General features: G+C 36.8%; 1 protein-coding gene across 1 annotated transcript in view; it reads right to left on the bottom strand.

Moving 5' to 3' along the window:
• The window catches only part of tex264a (testis expressed 264, ER-phagy receptor a), an 82,723-nt gene that overhangs the window by 3,087 nt on the left and 56,459 nt on the right, over nt 1–23,177 (bottom strand). Inside the window, exon 3 of the mRNA XM_065279847.2 lies at nt 6,844–7,024. Coding sequence (XP_065135919.2) covers nt 6,844–7,024 — 181 coding nt within the window. The remainder of the gene's footprint in view (nt 1–6,843; nt 7,025–23,177) is intronic.

The raw sequence follows: 23,177 nt of genomic DNA, 5'->3' as shown, positions 1-23,177 counted from the left end.
GACGTAATCATGTCGAAAGGTCACACATGACGTATGCGAAACTAGTGCTCCAGTGTTTACAAGTGTAGAGAAAGAGGACCGTTCCAACGTTGTTGTATGTGGAATGATACTAATTAATGTCTTTGTGTCAGTTTATTGTTAAAAATAGTCCGCAAGTGTGCGTTTCACATATGTGATGCGTGAAGTTTCGCCGTGATTACGTAATACGTAAGGTCGCACTGGCGCATCACACGGCTAGTGCAAGAGGAGAAGTTTTTTTTTGTGTGAAAATGACGGTTGTTTTGCTAAGTAAGTCCCTTATGTCTCGTTTAGAGCCCTTTATAGCTGCATTTAAACTGCAATTGTAAACTGCATTGAAAAAGTTAACTTTTGAGGTCCGTTAAAGTCGACTATATGGAGAAAAATCCTGGAATGTTTTCCTCAGAAAAATGTATTTCTTCTCGACTGAACAAAGAAAGACATAAACATCTTGGATGACATGGGGTGAGTAAATAATCTGGATTTTTTTATGAAAGTGGAGTATTGCTTTAAAAATGTACAAAACACTTAAATTATAACAAGAATAATGATGCATTAGATATAAAATGTGCTCTTTTAACTAGAATCAGACTGCAATATATCACGCTGTCATATTGCTTCAAGACGACAAAGAATTTGACCTCTGGTCCCTTCCTGCCAGCATTATTATCAATGGAGAGAATGTTTTTTCCTCTCATTCAGGACATCTCAACATATTAGATATGGCACCTCAATTAAGCTCCAGTTCACTGCTGGTTGTGATGATCTACTGCAGCAGAAGAGAGAAGGGAACCTTTTTCAAACCCTATTAGGTCCCACAACACACCTTAAATTTGCACACCGCATAAATATCCCCAGGAATGAATCATCCCCAGGAAGCCAGAATGAACAATCTTTTTATAACAGTAATAAACCTCAAAGAGGCAATGCTATGCAAACCAAAGATTGTTTTGGAAAATGAAAGTTTTTTCTAAAATAATTTCAGATATATTTCAGTACACCAAATAAACTTAACACACGCATTGTTTCTGTAGGCATTGACAGAGTTCCTGTTGTAAAACTGAATACACCAATACTTAACTAAGGACTGTTACCCTAAAGCTTTAATTCAAAACCTACTCATTGGGCGACAGCTTCCTCCCAAACAAGTCTAAGTCACTACATCTAATTATAACCTCTCAGCCTGTGTGAGAAACCTTTTAAAACTCAAAAGGGCAATACTAAGATTAGAGTTTTTCCGGTCCTTGTAAATTTGCCTGTACATGTCTTTCCTATCGTACACACTGCTTGTTGTTCTTTTGAGTGCCTAGACACCGAATTAGCTCTTTTCCCAGTTTGGTTGACACTTTCTGAAAGATCTTTGGCACGTCGAAGAATGGTCACCGGGGATCATGATGTGATGTTTTGAGAGTGTCATTAATTCACAAGTGCTATCAACTTTTCCTAATCACGGTTCAGGCCTTAATAACTCACCCCACTGTCATTATCGCTTTCAGTTCTAGACAGATTCTGGCCTGCCTGAGCCACCACAAGAGATAGACACAAGGGGTTACACATAGAAAATAAGATTATGATCACTGGCAGTGTAATTTGTAATGGCTGATGAATAACTTAACAAAGAAAATCAATGAGGATCACTGGTAAAAGTATTGTATAGATTGAGATAACATTTATCATGTATGCCGTTGGCAGATGCTTTCATCCAAAGTGACTTATCAAAGTGCTATCTTTGTGTGTTTTTTATTAAAGGAAAATTCCATTTTCTTAAAAGAAAAATCCAGATAGTTTACTCACCACCATGTCATCCAAAATGTTGATGTCTTTCTTTGTTCAGTCGAGAAGAAATGTAGTTTTTTAAGGAAAACATTGCAGGATTTTTCTCATTTTAATGGACTTGAATAGAGCCCAACATTTAATACTTAACTCAACACTTAACAGTTTTTTTCAACGGAGTTTCAAAGGACTATAAACGATCCCAAACAAGGCATAAGGGTCTTATCTAGCGAAACGATTGTCATTTTTGACAATAAAAATAACAAATATACACTTTTAAACCACAACTTTTCGTATAGGTCCGGTCCAGCGTGACCTAACGTAAATGCGTAGTGACGTAGGGAGGTCACGTGTTACATATATAAAACGCACATTTGCGGACCATTGTAAACAATAAACTGACACAAAGACATTAATTAGTATCAGTTGACATACAACAACGTAGGAACGGTCCTCGTTCTCAACACTTGTAAACACTGGGGCGGAGTTTCGCGTTCGTCCTCTGTGACCTCTTGATGTCATGACGTATTGTGTGGGGTCACGTTGGCGCATCACGCCCGGATCTAAATGAGAAGTTGTGGTTTAAAGTGTATATTTGTTATTTTTCTTGTCAAAAATGACAATCGTTTCGCTAGATAAGACCCTTATGCCTCGTTTGGGATCGTTTAGAGTCCTTTGAAACTCCGTTGAAAAAAACTGTTAAGCGTTGAGTTAAGTATTAAATGTTGGGCTCTATTGAAGTCCATTTTAAACAATAAACTGACACAAAGACATTAATTAGTATCATTCCACATACTACAATGTCGGAACTGTCCTCTTTCAACACACTTGTAAACACTGGGGCGTAGTTTCGCATACATGATCTGTGACCTTTTGACGTGATGACGTATTACGTGAGGTCAAGCTGACGCATCACAGGACCGGAGATAGAGAGAAGTTGTGGATAAAAAGTGCATATATTTTATTTTTCTTGTCAAAAAAGACAATCGTTTCGCTAGATAAGACCCTTATGCCTTGTTTGGGATCGTTTGGAGTCCTTTGAAACTCCATTGAAAAAAACTGTTAAGTGTTGAGTTAACTGTTTAGTGTTTAGTGTTGGGGTCCATTAAAGTCCATTAAAATGAGAAAAATCCTGGAATGTTTTCCTCAAAAAACATAATTTCTTCTCGACTGAACAAAGAAAGACATCAACATTTTGGATGACATGGCAGTGAGTTAATTATCTGGATTTTTTTTAAAGAAAATGTACTAATGTACTAAATGTACTAAAGCGCAGTGGTGTAGTGGTGTCTGGAGAAGTGGGTATACTCTTAATTTATGCCCCAGTAGAAGTGGGTATACTCTTAATGTATGCCCCCAGTAGAAGTGGGTATACCCCCTGCCATCAAATAAAGAGGTGGGTATACTCCGTATACCCTGCACTACACCACTGTTTAAGGGTCTTCCTATAATTCAGTTCAAATTAATGTAATTTCTTTATTAAACAATTAATAGTTATTACAAACTATTGTTTTGGCAGTACAAGGTCTAAAATATGATATTCGATGGAGCTTTTCCGATCCAGGGAAACCTGCATTACTCTCAGCCCCTCAACAAATCTGAAACCCATCTTTCCCCGGAAAGCCTCTTAAATCACATTTGCCTGAATTAGTTTTTAAATTGGTTCCAGTGGGATTGTTAGCCGAGCTGTAGGATTTTAGTTCAGTAAAATGTTTTAGACGAAAGGGATTTTAAAAGAGTACAGGAGTGAGTAATTATAGGTAAGAGAAAAGGAGTGAGCGAGAGCAGGTGTATGTGTGTGGAGAAACAATACTGTATAAGACAACAAACAAAATGGAAATGAAGAATAAGCATTGTCAGGTAAATAAAACTTATTAAAGTCAAGTAACTAGTTTACAGCTACATTTTGGAGGTTGTAAAACATTCTTTGTAGATTAGTTACCAGCAGCTGCATGTAAATTTACAGTACCCCCTTATATAAATTATATTTTATGGCAATCAAGTTTTGTACTGTAATACTTTTCATAAAGCCCACTTTTATTTCTAACGGTTATAAAAGGGCACCTATTTCATTGCTAAAAAAACGTTTTGTCTATTTCATATAATACAATTTGTTTGCATGGTTTGTGGTTCAAAAAACACATAATTTTCTAAATAATGTACATTTTTGTAGCTCCAGATTTCTCTTTCTTCCTGAAACACACTGATTTTGTACAAAACTAATCGATTTGAAAAGCACTGTGGCCCTGATTGGCCAGCTAATCTGTACGTTGTGATTGGCCTGAATACCTCTGACATCAGCCGGAAATGTGACGCTACCTACTATGTTTGAAAGATTCGCTCACAATGCAATGCTAACAGGATTTAACTTACAGGCTGTGAGTCTGAAGCGGGAGGAATTTGATAATGTCGGTCTTGTCTACATCACCAAACCAAAAAAGTAAACTGTTGCCTACAATCCTGAGTTTGTTGTAGTACAAGAAAAAAGATTTATGTTGGACACGATACCTTACGTCATAGTTTACTTTGGGGTTTGTACCTTTTGCATATCGTTAACATGTACTAATACACACCATAGGAAGTGAAAAAACGTGAATCGGACCATAGGTGCCCTTTAAAAGAATTACTAAATGTTTTACCCAGAAAATCTGGTAACTTTGCAAAACGAGATAAATCCATTTTTTAACATTTTTGTCAAAACATGTAAATTATAATGTTATCATGTTATTATTTTGTTTTATGGTGCTACTTAGCTGTAATTTTTAATTTATGAAGGTTTAAATCAAAACAAACCAACTGCAGTTTAAATTATTTGGAATGCACATTGCACAACCAAAAAACGAGATTTCTGAACAATTAAAAAAACGGTGGTTATCTCGTTTTGCAACAAAACTCTTCATATACAGTCTAGAAATATTAATTTGATTTGCTCATCTTTGTAGATTAATTTGTAATTTGTAAGCTTAAAAAGATTCAGTAGTCTATGTTTAGGCATCTAAAAGACCTATGACTTATAGTGGATGAAGAAGGAATGAGAGAGAGTGAGAGAGAGAAAGAAAAAGAGAGAGACACAGATAGAGGGAAAGAGAGATGTCTTGCAATACCCAAAATGAAGGAGCTTGATTCACAACCTGCACTTGTCAGATCCAGCTGAGCAGCTGTGATTGAACGGCCTTTAATTAAAAGAGCTGAAGGCACACAACCACGCTCGCGCACACACACAAACAAACAAACACACAAACACACAAGCGCATACAATAACTCTGTGTGGCTGCGCAGGGCCGAAAACAGCCTTCGGACTTTATCATCAATCTTCACAGCCATTTGTTTTACTGACCACAGAGTGAATTGTGAACTCCTACAGCTGCAACTGCGCTGACCTCTTTCATTTTCTCCGTTGCCTGTCGGATTGAAACTATAGTCACAACCCAGCAGATAAAGTGCGAGCGCCGTGCAACTAAATAAGCGGAGGCTTTATAAACACATGAATGCACGAACATACGTTTAATGTAGTTGACGTGTTTTAAAGCGTGAACCTAAAAGGAGGACAGTTGACCGTGCCTGAAGTGTCAGCACAGCAGTTTTGTGTACTAAAGTACTGACAGATTTATAACTTCGGGAATTAGGTTAATGGTTAGAGACCTACCCTGCTAACAAAGTCTAATAAGGGGTGATTTAAGAACAGGAACATGGCAATGGCCTTGAATATTGAAGATCATGGGAATGATTGAAATCAATGTGAAATGAACGATTCTTTTCTTTGATCTTCCTAAGCCTGGATTTGATGGGCAAGGTCACGGTTTTTTATTTATACAAAGGAAGGAAGATATATATCACTGTTCTTTAAACAAAAACTATAATATGAAAGATGCTTGGCAAACATGGTCACTATCATCTGTGGCAAATAATTTTGTGGCAAAAGCTGCATTATGTTCATTCTTCTAATTTAAAGGTTTGCCATGAGGGTAAATAATGACAAAACTTTTTACAGCCTTTTTGTACATACTATATACTGGCTGTATTACTATTTAATTGCTACTATAGGTACCATCCATGAACCTAACCATAAAGGCCAAAGTATGGTCCATTTTGTACGAGTATCAGAGGGTCAGCGTATAGTGTGCGTGATCAATTTTCGACATCAGAAGAGTGTGCGCGAACTGTACATGCACCGCCAGATTTGTATGGCACGTACGCGCATACAGGAGAATGTAGTATGTACGCTCTAAATTTTGCTGGGTTATTTTAATTTTGCATTATTGAATAAATCTTTGCTGGGTTGTTTAAACTCATAGGCTGTGTTAACAACAACACAGCCAGGGCTCAGTGCAAAATATTATATTGTTTCTTTTGTCGTGTTTGCCCAAGTAAATGCCTGCTTCCAAGATGTTAAATGATATACATTGATGAAAAAATATTTTAGTGACTGAGGGTGAAGCATTGGCAAGTGACAAAACTTTTAACTGGCCCAAACGTCTCTCACGCTTGCCCCGGGCCACCGGGCAGTCCTTTATGTTGAGCCCTGACAGCATAGGTTTATTTTATTTTTAATTTTGTTTTGTTTTTTAGTTCAGAGTGTAGCCCAGGGTATGCATTGCATTTTGTCACAATGCAAATGTATTGAACATCTGCATACTCGTTAAAAATAACCCAGCATTGAGTCAAAAAATGGACGAGCCCAGCAGCTAGGTTAAAATTATCCCAAAACATGTTTATATTTGACCCAACATTGGGTTAAAACAATCAATCATTTTGTATTGAAACAACCCAGCATGGGTTAAATTACAAAAGCGGGCTGGGCTCGTCCCTTTTTGACCCAATGCTGGGTTGAAAATAACCCAGTATTTTTTAGAGTGTTTTTAGAGTCAAATAAACTATACTTTGCAACGCTACGCATTCAACTGTGCGCATAGTTCACATGTAAAATATACTATACTCTGGGCTTAACATACATGCAGTTACCTGTATTTTAAGTACACTGAAAGTACATTGCAAATGCACGTACTGTAAAATTAAAGTGCAACTGAGATTAACTATTTATAAGAAACATACTTGTCTCCAACTCCATGACATCAGCATCTCTGTGCTCCATCGTTTCCTCCGTGTCCTCAGCTGTCTTCTTCTCGAGAAGTTCAGGGACACAAAAGTCTTCTTGATTTTCCAGAGGGCACATGTAATGGATCAGATCTCCCTTGCATATCTCCAGGAACGGGTACGCGTTTAGACTCCTTTCCTGCAGGACAAAACAGATGGGGAAAAATTCAACAACATGGCACACCAACATATTCATTTTACTAATTTTTACATGCTGCAATACTAAACACGTTACAAACACTGTGCCCTCATATATAAAATATTAAGAAAAAATATATAGTTTTCAGATGTAAATAATGACATAACTATAAACTATTTTTCCTCTTAAAAAAATGCATTGCATGTCTATCCAAAGCGATTTCTACTAACCTGGCATCCAACCTAACACAATTTGAATATAATAATGATGTACTGAAATGCTTAAGCAGCGGCAACATGGTAACAACACGCTATGGAATGAGGAATTTATGGTGACACGCAAGGTATTTGCTATTTAATACAATGAGGACTAATTATTTTCATTCATTATTTCTAAGAATGGGATGACACCTCTTCAGCAGACCTTCAGTAATGTCTCACCTCATTAGAATCAAACTCGGGTCAGACCTTTCTTGATCAAACACACCAGACCTAACTTTACATCCAGACTAAGCAGGAGTTTACACCAATTAGCCTGCTTTTAATGAAGTGCCCTCATTAAAGATGAGAGCAAATGCCACTGTAATGATCTAAAAGAACAATGAGAAATCTGAAAGCTCTGACTGTTACGCAAAGAAAATCGCCAAGCGTGAGAAAGTGAAATAAGGTTAAGACTTTTGGGACTATTGTTAGATCATTTCTACCCAAAGAGTTCAACTTTAAACAAGTAGTCAAAAGCATTTATGCAAATAAGCTGCAGGCCCTAATTATGCTTAACTATGAACTTTTATTTATTTATTCATTTAATTTCAAATAAAATAAAATCCAACCGGCACATCTGCACGGATCTCGCATTTGATCCAACATTGTTTTGGATATAATGCAATGATATACTGTACATCAATGTTAATATTTAATATGCCTATCAGCTCTTTATTGTTTGAGGATGCTTTAAAATAATAACCATATATAAGTAGACCAAAGCTGAGAAAAGTGAGCGGTGACACATAATAAAACATCATTAAAGTCTTGCTATATAGTACCAGCATATGTGCACGAAATACTTTGCAATATACAGTAATAAAAATGCAGATCCAGACGCTATCATTAAGCAGGCCTGTGATATTCTTTAATACTGTGAATGACTGAAGATAGATATTTATATATCTATGTCTATGTTTGCATCTTACAGGCCATTTAGATGTGCTTTTATAATTATGCTCCCTTTCATGCTGAGAGCTTTGTTTTGATACAGTAACACTATTGAATGTCTATAGAGATTTCACAGTAAAACACACACACGCGCAAGCATGCACAAGCACAAACACACACTTTCTAAGATGCTTGTATAGCACTTCATGAGTTCAATCGCTTTATTGTCCCATTCTTGTAAGTAGCTTTGCATAAAAGTGTCTGCTTAATGCCTAAATGGGTAAAAATGTGTACCTACAGTAGTATGCATTAGAAACACAGACAGTATTAAACATTACATTTAGATACTTATTCTAAAAACGTAGCTGGTATTTAAGTTTATATTCTAAGACACTAGTATGAATCCTTTCTATGAATTAAAGTTTACATTCTAAGATACTCTGCATGATATGTATTTAAGGGGATAGTTTGGCCAAAAATGATATTAAACCCATGATTTACTCACCCCCAAGCTGTCCGAGTTGCATATGTCCATCGTTTTTCAGACAAACACATTTTCGGACATTTTAGAAAATATTTTAGATCTTTCAGTTGATTAAATGTAATATTACGGGGTCCACCCATAGTCCACGGCCTTCAAGTCCAAAAAAAGTGAGTTTATCCTTCACAAATTAAATCCAAATGGCTCCAGGATGATAAACAAAGGTCTTCTGAGGGTAATCCGCGCAGTGTTGTTGTAGAAATATCCATATTTAAAACTTTATTAAAGAAAATAAATACCTTCCGGTAGCGCCGCCATCTTAGACTCCTCTGTATTCAGGAGAGAGTATTAGCGTAGTGTACGCACTTTTCTTAGTGACGTATGGCAAATTCGGAGGGCGGGGGCACAGAGCAGCAGCAGAGTAGCCTCCGTAGGCTGCGTAAGCTCTCATCCTGAATGCGGACGCGACTAAGATGGCGGCGCTACCGGAAGAAAGGTATTTATTTTTGTTAATAAAGTTTTAAATATGGATATTTCTACAACAACACCGCTGAGGATTACCCTCAGAAGACCTTTGTTTATCATCCTGGAGCCGTTTGGATTTAATTTGAGAAGGATGGACGCACTTTTTTTGGACTTGAAGGTGGTGGACTATGGGTGGACCCCGTAACATTACATTTAATCAACAGAAAGATCTAAAACATTTTCTAAAATATCCGAAAATGTGTTAGTCTAAAAAACGATGGACATATACAAATCGGACAGCTTGGGGGTGAGTAAATCATGGGTTTAATATCATTTTTGGCCGAACTATCCCTTTAAGTTCAATACTTACTTAGTTTACATTCTAGGATACTTAGTATGATTATTTGGCATTTAGTACAGTTCATTACTTATGGCGCTTTTCTATTGCAAAGTACCCCACAGTTTGGTTTGGGTCGAGTTGGGTCAGCTTACTTTTGGAAGCTTTTCCACTGGGGTGCAGTACGTAGTACCCGATACTTTTTAGTACCACCTCGGCTGGGTTCTAAGCAACCCGAGCTGATACCAAAATGTGACACGAAAACACAGTAGATCACGGATTGGTCTGAGACAATCGTCACCTCCAGCGTCATCGCTATAATTTAAAAGATTAGCTCTACCTTCATGCTAGCTTGCGCTGTCTCGAGTAAACCTGTTGTCATCTGTGCTTTACGGTAAGTTCCCAAACTCTCTTTTAGCGGTGAAAAACATCCACAGGTTGAGAATCAAGAACACCACAACAGTTTTTTTCCAGACTTGCAGTTTGTGGTGGCACATTTTTGACGCGCACTTCCGAATATATGCATAAATGCAACTTAAATGAGACTCAGTGGAGCGTGTCGACTGATGGCACGGGTGTTTGTACAGAAACTGTCATGTGAGACAGAGGTAGTGATATGCAAACATCTATTTGTGGTGATCAATTTTAATTTTGTGGCGGACTGAGAAATAAAAGAATGTATGGGAATGTACAACGACGCTCTCACTTGTATGATGTCACAGCAGTAGGCAGCGCAAATATAACGACACGCCTATAATCCCTCCCACTTCGAACTGTTACTTAACTCGATGGAAAAGCTAACCAAGCCAAAGTGAGCTGACCCGACCTGACCCAAACCAAGCCGTTGGGTACTATGCAATGGAGAAGCGCCATTAGTATGTATGAAAGTTTAAATTATAAAGCTTGTTAAAAAGCCCCCTTAAAATAATCAGTATGATTAATCAATATTAATTTATGTTTAATACTTAAAATGTAAACTTTAAAATATACCAAGGGTTCATACGAAGTATCTTAAAATGTAATTACAAATTAATATTAAAGGAAAATGTAAAACTGTATTTACCTAGGTAAAAACAAATTCTGTACATGGTAATGACATATCGTAAGCCTTAAACACAATTTTTTCATCCTTTTTATGTAAACCTTGTGCATGCAAAAGACAGTTACAGTCTAAATGTACGCCCCAGCATTAAATGACACATTTAATTAATTTTCAATGTTGTTACAATGCTAAAAACAAAGTTGTGACTGCTGAGCAGAGCAGAGCTCAAGATTATTATTAATGATCCTTTCAAACAAGGTAATAATAGACCATTTCATTCTAAAGATATATCCCAGGGTTGTAAATGGACATGTAAAACCATCTGAGGATCATTTTTGCTATTAATAAAGCCACATCTTCTATGTAGATATCAGGGAACAATTTATCAATGCATTCTTTGGCACCTTTAAATCGCCCCTAGCGTATGTGTTTTCAGCAATATTAAAATAGTCTCTTGTATCCCCAGAATGTGTCTGTAAAGCTCAAAATACACCACAGATATTATACAATGTTGTACATGGCCATTTGTGGTTGCAATGAAAATGTGCTGTTTTTGTGTGTGTCTCTTTAAATGCAAAGAAAGCTTTTGTTCCCCTCCCCGTATGCAAAGTAGGGGGTAGAGCGCTTACACATATGCTATGGACTACATTAAAACATGTGTCTATGGCAGAAGGTTGAACTACGCGCTCATAAGGCGGAGTCTGTGAGCGGTCATAGGTGGGACGTGATCAGTGTGACATCACATTGATAGGGGATCCCCCAACAGCCTGTTTTGTGTGACTGTTGTGGTTTAAAAGAGATGGATTTGTACAATTATAGGATGTTTCTGCACACACACTGGCGACTATTTTTTTAATTTGTAATATGTGTAAACATTTATGAAATAGTAATAGTGATGACTGACTTAGCATGCAGTAAAAAACAATGTTTATCAAATCTTTGCATTTAAAAAACAAAAAAGAATGAAATTTATAAAAAATAATACAATTTTAAATGTATGAAAATGAAAGATCCAGTGGCAAAATGCTGGAGGAAAGTGGCAGCCAGGAAGACAAGGAAGTGAAAACAAAATAGTTGAAGGTGTTTTAAACGCTTTCTGTCTCATGGTTAATTGGCTGATTTTATTCTAATCCTCTGTAAAGGAAGCGTATGCTAAGCAGTATGAATCACCTGATACACAAAGACTTCAGCCCTTAGGGGCCACACATGCAAATGAAAGCACATCTCCTTGAACCGGGAGAGATAATGAGCACGGGAGAAAAACACAAAGACGACCCACTCCATCTTCATGAAAACAATGTCAGAACAATGAGAAGAATATTGTACAAATCCCTTTGTAACTTTTTTATACCGTGACTTTACCAGCCTGGTTTTGGAAACGTACGTGCACACTAGGCTCTAAAATATGAGAAAAAATGAGAAAATAAAAAACTTATTTAAACCAAAAAATAAACAAAGCATTTGGATTTGAAAAAAAAAAAACATTTTGACAAAAAAAGGAAACATTTCTTATTTCAATTAAGCAAAATTGTGAGACTAACTCACAAAAGGTCAGATTTTTTTGCCTTCACTGAAGCACACAAGATGCTGTCTGGAACATTTTTAATTCATGCAGGGCTAACATGAATCACCAGGTTTGGTACAAACTTGTGCCAGCTCAAGTCCATACTGTCATTTACTAGCAGTCTCATACTTCTGGACCCCACTGTGACTGTACTGTACATGCATCAAGACCGAGTGCTTAATGTACTTAACATGTACTTTTAGTTGATTAACACATTAATATGTTCCCAAGCATAAATTTCAGTTTACCAGCCCCTGTGTTAATAACCTTTTAGACACTTCATTAATGTAACAGCCTGTATCACACTTTCAATAAGACAAAAAACAATTTGCAGTTCAATTGTAACAAACTAGGAGTTTTCATTAATGCCATGTAAATGTAATTCCCTGCTGTGATATTTAGTAATAATAAAGTGTATACACATTTACATTTATGCAGACACTTTTATGCAAAGCACCTTACAGTGCTTTACAAGACATTGTATCAGTATTTTTATTAATTATAGTATTCTACACACTGTCAAAAAGATTTGTTGGTTCAACTTTAAAATGTAAGTTACTTAGTTGCCTTAAAATTTTGAGTTAATTCCACATAATTTTTTGATGGTACATACATATCTACTTAAATATGTTTGCATGAAAAATGAACTACTAAGAGTAATATGGCGTATTAAAGGAATAGTCTACCCTTTTGCCATATTAAACTATGTTATTACTTCAACTTAGACGAATTAATACATATCTATCTTTTTTCAATGCGTGCACTGTACAGTGCGTTGTGAATGTGTTAGCATTTAGCCAAGCCCCATTCATTCCTATGGTACCAAACAGGGAAGCCACCAAACACTTCTGTGTTTTCCCTATTTAAAGACTGTTGCATTAGGAGTTATACCAGTAAGTATGGTGCCACAAAATAAAAGTTTTTTTTTGGTACCATAGGAATGAATGGGGCTAGGCTAAATGCTAACACATTCACAACGCGCTGTACAGTGCACGCATTGAAAAAAGATTGGTATGTATTAATTCGTCTAGGTTGAAGTAATAACATCGTTTAATATGGCAAAAGGGTAGACTATTCCTTTAACTCTTTCCCTGCCATTGATAAGTTAACTCGTCAATTAAGAGAAAACACTTCCCTGCCAATGACAAAAATATCCGGCTTTCCGAAATACCAACCTGGAAGTAACGCCTCAGGTGAAAGAGAAAGAACTCTGTGTATGTTTTAAGGATCGCATTGAATCTGATCTCTATCAAAAGTCATTTACATAAACAAAATTTGATGTTTTTGAAGAAACATACCCATATTGAGAAGTTTTAAAAAGAGAACTAATGAAGGTAGGATTAAACTTTGTTTTTTGAAAGCAGAGGGTCTGTTCTTATTTATTTGATATATTGTATGTTTATACAGTATTGTTCAAAATAATAGCAGTACAATGTGACTAACCAGAATAATCAAGGTTTTTAGTATATTTTTTATTGCTACGTGGCAAACAAGTTACCAGTAGGTTCAGTAGATTCTCAGAAAACAAACAAGACCCAGCATTCATGATATGCACGCTCTTAAGGCTGTGCAATTGGGCAATTAGTTGAAAGGGGTGTGTTCAAAAAAATAGCAGTGCCTACCTCTGACTGTACAAACTCAAAACTATTTTGTACAAACATTTTTTTTTTCTGGGATTTAGCAATCCTGTGAATCACTAAACTAATATTTAGTTGTATGACCACAGTTTATTAAAACTGCTTGACATCTGTGTGGCATGGAGTCAACCAACTTGTGGCACCTCTCAGCTGTTATTCCACTCCATGATTCTTTAACAACATTCCACAATTCATTCACATTTCTTGGTTTTGCTTCAGAAACAGCATTTTTGATATCACCCCACAAGTTCTCAATTGGATTAAGGTCTGGAGATTGGGCTGGCCACTCCATAACATTAATTTTGTTGGTTTGGAACCAAGACTTTGCCCGTTTACTAGTGTGTTTTGGGTCATTGTCTTGTTGAAACAACCATTTCAAGGGCATGTCCTCTTCAGCATAGGGCAACATGACCTCTTCAAGTATTTTAACATATGCAAACTGATCCATGATCCCTGGTATGCGATAAATAGGCCCAACACCATAGTAGGAGAAACATGCCCATATCATGCTCCATGCTTCACTGTCTTCACTGTGTACTGTGGCTTGAATTCAGAGTTTGGGGGTCGTCTCACAAACTGCCTGTGGCCCTTGGACCCAAAAAGAACAATTTTACTCTCATCAGTCCACAAAATGTTCCTCCATTTCTCTTTAGGCCAGTTGATGTGTTCTTTGGCAAATTGTAACCTCTTCTGCACATGCCTTTTTTTTAACAGAGGGACTTTGCGGGGGATTCTTGAAAATAGATTAGCTTCACACAGACGTCTTCTAACTGTCACAGTACTTACAGGTAACTCCAGACTGTCTTTGATCATCCTGGAGGTGATCATTGGCTGAGCCTTTGCCATTCTGGTTATTCTTCTATCCATTTTGATGGTTGTCTTCCGTTTTCTTCCACGTCTCTCTGGTTTTGCTCTCCATTTTAAGGCATTGGAGATCATTTTAGCTAAACAGCCTATCATTTTTTGCACCTCTTTATAGGTTTTCCCCTCTCCAATCAACTTTTTTAATCAAAGTACGCTGTTCTTCTGAACAATGTCTTGAATGACCAATTTTCCTCAGCTTTCAAATGCATGTTCAACAAGTGTTGGCTTCATCCTTAAATAGGGGCCACCTGATTCACACCTGTTTCTTCACAAAATTGATGACCTCAGTTATTGAATGCCACACTGCTATTTTTTTGAACACACCCCTTTCAACTAATTCAACTACTTGCCCAATTGCACAGCCTTAAGAGCGTGCATATCATGAATGCTGGGTCTCATTTGTTTTCTGAGAATCTACTGAACCTACTGGTAACTTGTTTGCCACGTAGCAATAAAAAAATATACTTAAAACCTTGATTATTCTGGTTATTCACATTGTACTGCTATTATTTTGAACAACTGTATATGTAAAGAAGAACATTTTCTGGAAGTCATTAAACTTTTGTGAAAATCATGAAAAATGATGGCTGGCAACTTTAAAAAAAAATGCTGGCGGGGAAAGAGTAAGAAAAGTTACACAGCAGCTGCTGAAAGTTTAAACAGAGAAATAGAAAAAGATCAAACTAATTTTCTGGTGGTACATAGTACATATCTACTTCAAATATGGGGCCACTTCTGCAGAAACTATCTTAAACCAGCCCTAAACAGCTTTGGTTTGCATGACCACCACTTGATAACCGTGCCATGGTTCTGACTCTCTTGAATGTTTAATGGTGTATAATTTAGAAAAGTCTATAGATGTTCCATACTTGCTGAAACAGGACTTGACTAGAAAGCCATAGAGATAAAAGGCTATTTATTCTCCATTGACAGGTAAGATTTGTGCGGAGAAAGTCGATGTCTACTGATAGATCCCTGTGTTCCTGCTATGATTCAACTCCGTCCAGGCCAATTACTGGTTTATAGATCAACCTGTCCAAACTGTGTACCACAGTCTAATATATGTGATTTTCTGTGACACCTTTCATCTTTAATGTGGTTAAAACAAGTCTTTTCAAACAAAGAATAGAATACTTTGTTAACCTGATAACTTGATGGTTAAACTAAGCACAAATATATATAAAATATAATAAACTTTGCACTGCTTGCAGCAAGAAATTACTTTATGAGCTTTATAAGCATTCAGAGCAGATCTTTATCCGGGCGACATGTGAGCACAAAGAATATCAGAAAAATATCCTGTAATAAGAAGTGCGAACAAAATGTAGTACAAGCAAAAAATAGACAAATTTTAAAACGTGGAATGCTTGAAAGGATGTGAATTATTTACTCATTCTGTACCTTATATAAAATTATATTTAATTAAGCCTAAATTGGCTATAAAGATAGAAGTATAGAGGGGGGAAAATAAGTATTTGACACATCAGCATTTTTATCAGTAAGGGGATTTCTAAGTGGGCTTTTGACACCAAATTTCCACCTGATGTAGTCATCAAGCCAAATATTGAATTCAGACAAAGAAATCAGAACATTTAAGTATACAAGTTGAGTCATAATAAATAAAGTGAAATGACACAGGGAATAAGTATTGAAAAAAAAACTAACACAGACTTAACATTACGATGCGTTCTAATGTTGACAGAGCGCTTTACTTCCTGCTTTGTTCAAAACAACGCATCCTAATGACGAAAGCGCACCTGGGTTCGGATCAATAAAAGTACAATGTGAGTGCGTGCTTCTGGGGGAGTAGAGGGGGGGGTCAATTGTGCTGGGGCATGGTTTGGTTTGGATAGTGTGAGTGCGCCCTAATTACCTTTATCTATTTGGTTGTCATACCATGGACTATAAACGTTTTTGGACTATGAAAGAAATCAAAAAGTTTTTTGGCTCTTAGTATGAATATGTTCCTTAAGGATATCTATAAACTAGTGTACTTTAAAACATCGACAAAATTTGCATTTAGAAGACATAAGCATTCAAAACTTGAAGCCCCTTATTTTTACCAATATGGTTTAACAATTTTTATGACATTATTCTGATGTGAGGTTATTTGCTGTTTTTTTAAAAGGGGAGGGGCCACTCAATATGTCCCACCCTAAATTCATATTTCAGTGAAAAAAATTAGGTCAGCGAATCAAATAAACCTAAACATTACAAGGCAATTCATTGAGTCTCTAAGAGCAAGTAAGCAGGGTTAATATCCTTATTTAATTTAAAAACATTCATGAAACAAAATAGACAAAACTAAATAAATAAAAAAATAAGGTATAGTTTGAAAAAAATGCTTTAAAATAGAAAATAATACATATTATGAAACTAACATGATTACCATTATGTGTTACCAAATGACCTTTAGTAGCTTATCTGGATTTATTCAAAACCAGAAATATTTAGAAAAGCTCAGCTTTATTCTTTCAGCTTTCAAAACACATAGTCAGAAAACAAAAGCACAAACAGGGGAGATTTCCCAGACACAGCAAACTAATTTTAATAAACACACTGTACAATTTACGCACAGGAGGAAGAGTGAAAGGAAAGAGCGACGAAGAGTGCGACAGAAGGGCATTACTCCAGGGAAATGTCGTGACTTTGCTCTTTCAGACAGCTGCTCCACAAAATCATCTTTCCCCCATAAACAGAATGCGAACACTCGCAGGTAAGCACATCCACAATCTCCCTCATCTTCCTTAAACTCCACTGTTACATAATGCAAACCGTTCTCAACTCAATCGAATCTGAATAAATGCATAAAACAAAGGCATCAAAACAATGGAAACTCCTAATAGTCGGGGAACACGCAAGACAATGAACCCAAATGTTTCATTCAGCGTTTTGTCAGTGCAAATTTGATGTAACGCTACTACTGTGAAAACCAGTAGTACCACCATTCTGCAAAATTTGAACATACATCATTTATAAAGTTCTACATGTTTTCCTCAAAGCAAATGTAAGTGTATTTCCCATAAACAACATCAAGCACCCGCTCCTCAACTCCCTCAGCTGTGACATAAATGAGAGGAAGGACGAATTAAAATAATTTTTTTTTTTACAAAATTAAAGTATTAAAAAGGCAGCTCAGTGTTTTACAACTAACCATCAAAGTTGTTTTTATGGTAATTTATGTTACCTAACATCTTTGGAAGTCGAATATTAATAACTTATTCATAGATTTTCAAAGGAGTTAGAAATCAGTCAGACAAAAACTTATGAGTTATCGATTTGAAGAAGTTTAATGACTCACTCACAGCTCAGTTCTTAACTAACCAGCATTACTTCTGTCATGTCTAACTTGAAAGGAACCAAGAACTGCTTCAGTATGTTATGTGCATGTAAACTCTACAAGAAGGTACATATTGGTACCTCAAAAGTACATATCTGTACCAAAATTGTACATATTAGGACCCTCTTAAAAGATGACCATCACAGTAGCTGTGTCCCAATTCGAAGGCTGCGACCTTGTTCAAATTAAGTCCTTATTTCTCCGTGCTGATAAAGGGACACTCCAATTTTTTTGAAAATAGGCTCTTTTTCCAGCTCCCCTAGGAGTTAAACATTAATTTTTACCATTTCATTCAGCTGATCTCAAGGTCTGGCGCTACCACTTTTAGCAAAGCGTAGCATAATCCATTATATCTGATTAGACCATTAGCATCACCCGAAAATAGTCCCCTTGGTAACTTTCAATAGCAGGGACTATTTTCGGCCACCGTGTAATATCATTGCGCCTGCTGCTGCCAAGGTACCGCAGCAAAGTCCTTGATCGTTATACCGGAATGAGAATAGTTCCTAGCCATATCGGCCTAGAAAATCGCAACTTTTAATTTTCCGTTGGTCTTAGTACACGATGTTACTACAGAAGAGTCAAGTATTAAATGGGAAAAATAATGAAACTCTTTGGTTATTTTTGAGCGCGATGCTAATGGTCTAATCAGATTCAATAGATTATGCTAAGCTATGCTAAAAGTGCTAGCGCCAGACCCGGAGATCACCTGAATAGATTCCAAAAAGGTAAAAATCAAATGTTTAACTCTAGGGGAGCTGGAAAATAAGCCTATTTTCAAAAAAGTGTCCCTTTAAGGACAGAACAAATGTTTCCTTCACAGCCGAGGCTATCCCGAGATTCATTGCGCGCCTGTACCGGCTGAATATAATGGCTGGATATTTTAAAATAAACAGTTTTTTATCACTGTTTTAGTATTATAAGTTATGTTTTGTATTAATATGATTCTGTGTATGGTTGATTAATTGAATATACTGTTGGTTAGTTTAATCTACATCAATGTGTCATATTTTCAAAAATAAATTTCTATTCTTCAGATTCCATATTTATTTGAATAAGTCAGAAACGTCTCTGCTGTGTCCTGCTGACAGGCGCGGTGGGTGCATGCAGCAGGTGATGCAAATTATGGATCCTCAGAAGGCTAAAATATCCTAAAATCTGTTGTATCGAAACAAAACCACTGAAACTTCAAGATGTCTGCTTTTGTGTTCCCAGAAGAAAGACGCAGTCACCAGTTTTGAATGACAAGAGGTATAAAAACAACGACAGAATTTTTTTTTTTGGATGAAATTTCTCTTTAACACAGGAAAATCTCTCACAAAGCCAGAAAGACTTAATTCCCTTGCACTTACATAATGTCAGGTGTCGCATAAAGTCCATATTATTACCATTAAAAGAAAATTGTATTATTTAAATTCATAGGGTTTAAATGTATTTAAGAATTAATTGATTTAATTCCCATTGATCAAATGTACAGGACCTTTTGAAGAGTTGTAAATGCACCACATGTTACATGGAAGAAACTGCCTTCCAGCTGAATAAATGTTAAATGAAAAACATAAACACAGCGGGAGCAGAAAGATGAGATGAGATCAAGAACAGAGAGAGACCGGACGTGCCCATCAAAAGTGAGCGAGAAGAAGCGGGCCCATCGGTAACCTGCAGGCATTATAAGACAAGAGAACAGCAACTGACAGCACACCCATCTACTTGTCAGAAAACAAATGAGGCCGGCAGTCCACGGAATAATGAGGCCGAGGTCACGGAGAGAAAGAGACGGATAGTCAAAGCAAAGGAGGGGTATAAAGCATGACAGGAAGTAGCTTCAAGACCATCTCGACAGCATGCAGATTTCCTTTGCCCACAAGCTTCAGACGCAAGGTCCGATCATCCTTGCTTGGAAGCTCTCCGGCTAACAACAGATATCCCTGCCTATTCTTAGACCACAGATTTCTTACAACGATCCCTGGGCGATGCATCGACGCGGGGATTAATACATCCACAAATCACAGTGACAATTGCCGACAGTCACCAGAGCCCTTCTTCTCCTGCCTATTTACTTTGTACGCTGTCACACGCTCGCACATGCACCCGGACACACGGATCTGTGAGAACAGAAGCAAACTCCATTTCACACCTCTGATGCTGTTCAATTCCGACTGTCCCTTGTGGTCGCGGGCTACATAAGAGGGCTATATTTTTATCTTACATGATAACACCTTTATTCCCCCCTTCCACCCGCGTGGGCAAGTCCAAACCAGCGGCAGAGTTCTGAAAGTTTTCTTTTTGAAAAGCGAACAAATGAACACACGGGGGACAGCGTGCGCCTTTGTGGATGTGAGCTTTTGTGAAGTGTGGGTCTGTGTGGGTGTATCATTGCACCGTTTGTACCATGGCAATCAATACGCCACGAAACCCGATGAACAGTAATTGTGGGGCTTAGTCAACAGCAGTGAACGACTTGACACAGAAGTCGTAAATCGATTGGCTGAGCCAGAGGAGAGAGTAGCCAATCAACACTGATCTAACAATTTCTTGGAGGCAGGATTATTTTGAATAAACGTATTTGTTTAAATGTATTTTACTTTCATAAAGAAATGTTACTGTATTCACATACTTTTGGGAAGAAAATTCTTAATTGTCATGAAAATAATCACAAGGCCAAACAATGGAAGGATTATATATGGATTATACAAATATTAAAATGTAAGAATGTATACAAATTCTTAAAGGGGTCATATTATTAAATTGTTTTAATATGTAAAATAAGTTTTCTTTGGTGTCCCCAGAGTGCATATGTAAAGTTTTAGCTCAAAATACCCCACAGATAATTTATTATAGCATGGTAAAATTGCCACTTTTTGTGCGAGCAAAAATGTGACATTTTTGGGTTTGGCTTTTTAAATGCAAATGAGCTGTGGAAATGCAAACACTGATAGCCATGATGGTGATTTGTTGAAATAGAATCTCAATTGTGCTATCAACTTTTATTTTCTGTCTCTTTCTCTCTGCACTAAATGGCTGTGCCGTGGTTGGATAGTGCAGATTAAAGGGATAGTTCGGCCAAAAATGATATTAAACCCATGATTTACTCACCCCCAAGCTGTCCGAGTTGCATATGTCCATCGTTTTTCAGACAAACACATTTTCGGATATTTTAGAAAATATTTTAGATCTTTCTGTTGATTAAATGTAATGTTACGGGGTCCAGCAATAGTCCACGACCTTCAAGTCCAAAAAAGTGCGTCCATCCTTCACAAATTAAATCCAAACGGCTCCAGGATGATAAACAAAGGTCTTCTGTGGGTAATCCGTGCGGTGTTGTTGTAGAAATATCCATATTTAAAATGTTATTAACGTTATAAACTACCTTCCGGTAGCGCCGCCATCTTAGAGTGATGCGCATTCAGGATGAGAGCTTACGCAGCGTACAGAGTTTCTCTGCTGCTGCTCTGTCCCCCCGCCCTCCGAATTTGTCATACGTCACTAAGAAAAGTGCGTACACTACGCTAATACTCTCTCCTGAGTCTAAGATGGCGGCGCTACCGGAAGGTAGTTTATAACGTTAATAACATTTTAAATATGGATATTTCTACAACAACACCGCGCAGATTACCCACAGAAGACCTTTGTTTATCATCCTGGAGCCGTTTGGATTTAATTTGTGAAGGATGGACGCACTTTTTTTGGACTTGAAGGTCGTGGACTATTGCTGGACCCCGTAACATTACATTTAATCAACAGAAAGAACTAAAATATTTTCTAAAATATCCGAAAATGTGTTTGTCTGAAAAACGATGGACATATGCAACTCGGACAGCTTGGGGGTGAGTAAATCATGGGTTTAATATCGCTTTTGGCCGAACTATCCCTTTAAGGGGCGGTATATTCGTAATAAAACTTGCTACCTACGTCACAAAACAGGTGAAATCTGAATGACCAAATTTTGTACATGCTTGCAGAGAATAGTTACTGGGTTGTTCTTTTTCACATTTTCTAGGTTGATAGAAGCACTGGGGACTAAATTATAGCACTAAAACATGGAAAAGTCAAATTTTCACGATATGACTCCTTTACAATATTAAAAAAGTACATTTAATACTTCATATAAATATATATAATATTCATGTAATGAATTAATATTTAAAATAAAATATATTTAAATATATTTATTAATATTTTCCCAATATTTCCCATATATTTATTTTTCGGTAATACAGTAATTATCATTAAAATCATACAGTAAAATCATTTTCTGGACACAAGGACTCAAGAAATAATGACATAATATTTACTCGAGATTGAACTTTACCATTTTAATAAACAGCATTCATGGCTCAATGAAGGACTGCCTGGCGGCCCGGGGCAAGTGTGAGAGATGTTCGGCCAGTAAACAGTATTGCCACTAGCCCAATCGGGCCAGTGCTTCACTCTCAGTCACTAAAATATATTTTCTGCCCGTAGCCATTTGTCTGTATGTATTCTTATGTATGTATTCTTTAAGAAATTATGAAATGTTTTGTAGTTTGTCGTCAGTTTCCAGGTAAAGCAGACAAGTCAGGAGCCTTTGTCATTGGAACAAGCAACTATCGTGACAAAACCTCGAAGCTCATGAGAAAGCAGACAGCGCATGGTGTGCATGGTGTCTAAAAGGGTTGCCGATAACCCTTCATCTGGTCCACTGAACCTTATTGTCAATTGTCTTAACAAATGACGAATAAAAGGTATACAATTATATTTGTCTTTTAAATTATTATTTCAAATATGTTACACTGAAGTCTTTTTTGGTGGGGCCAGTGAAAGTATTGGCAGGGCAAGTGATAACCAGAACAACTGGCCCGACCGAGCCAGTATAAAAATTTTTTTGCTTGGAGCCCATTGTTATTCTTATTATAATTTTGAATAGCACAGTAATCAAAGTAAAAATTTTAACATTAGCAAGGAATTACGGTAGGGGTTTGTTTAACTTTCGTTACAATAATGTATTTGGCAATGCAAAAACTTAACAACAGTAAAAAGGTTGTCTTTTTTATGCAAAGTGTCTGTACTCTGGTTCCTAACATACTGTACACAATAGTATGTGGAAACTAATTAAAAATCCATTTACGTTTGCTATTGGAAAAAAACACAAACAAACTGTAGTCACTCGTAGACAAGCCTGCAACAGTCTCTAACCTTAGAGACATGAGACTCAGAAAATGTTTGTGTCAGGTTTACCTGTGCTGTGCATGTATACATAGCAATATGACAAGCATAGATAACAAACTGAATA

The sequence above is a fragment of the Paramisgurnus dabryanus genome, chromosome 7 (assembly GCF_030506205.2).
Source record: "Paramisgurnus dabryanus chromosome 7, PD_genome_1.1, whole genome shotgun sequence".
NCBI classification, from domain to species: Eukaryota; Metazoa; Chordata; class Actinopteri; order Cypriniformes; family Cobitidae; genus Paramisgurnus; species Paramisgurnus dabryanus.
Note: the sequence above shows the minus strand (reverse complement) of the source record. Positions and strands in the feature narration are given on the sequence as shown.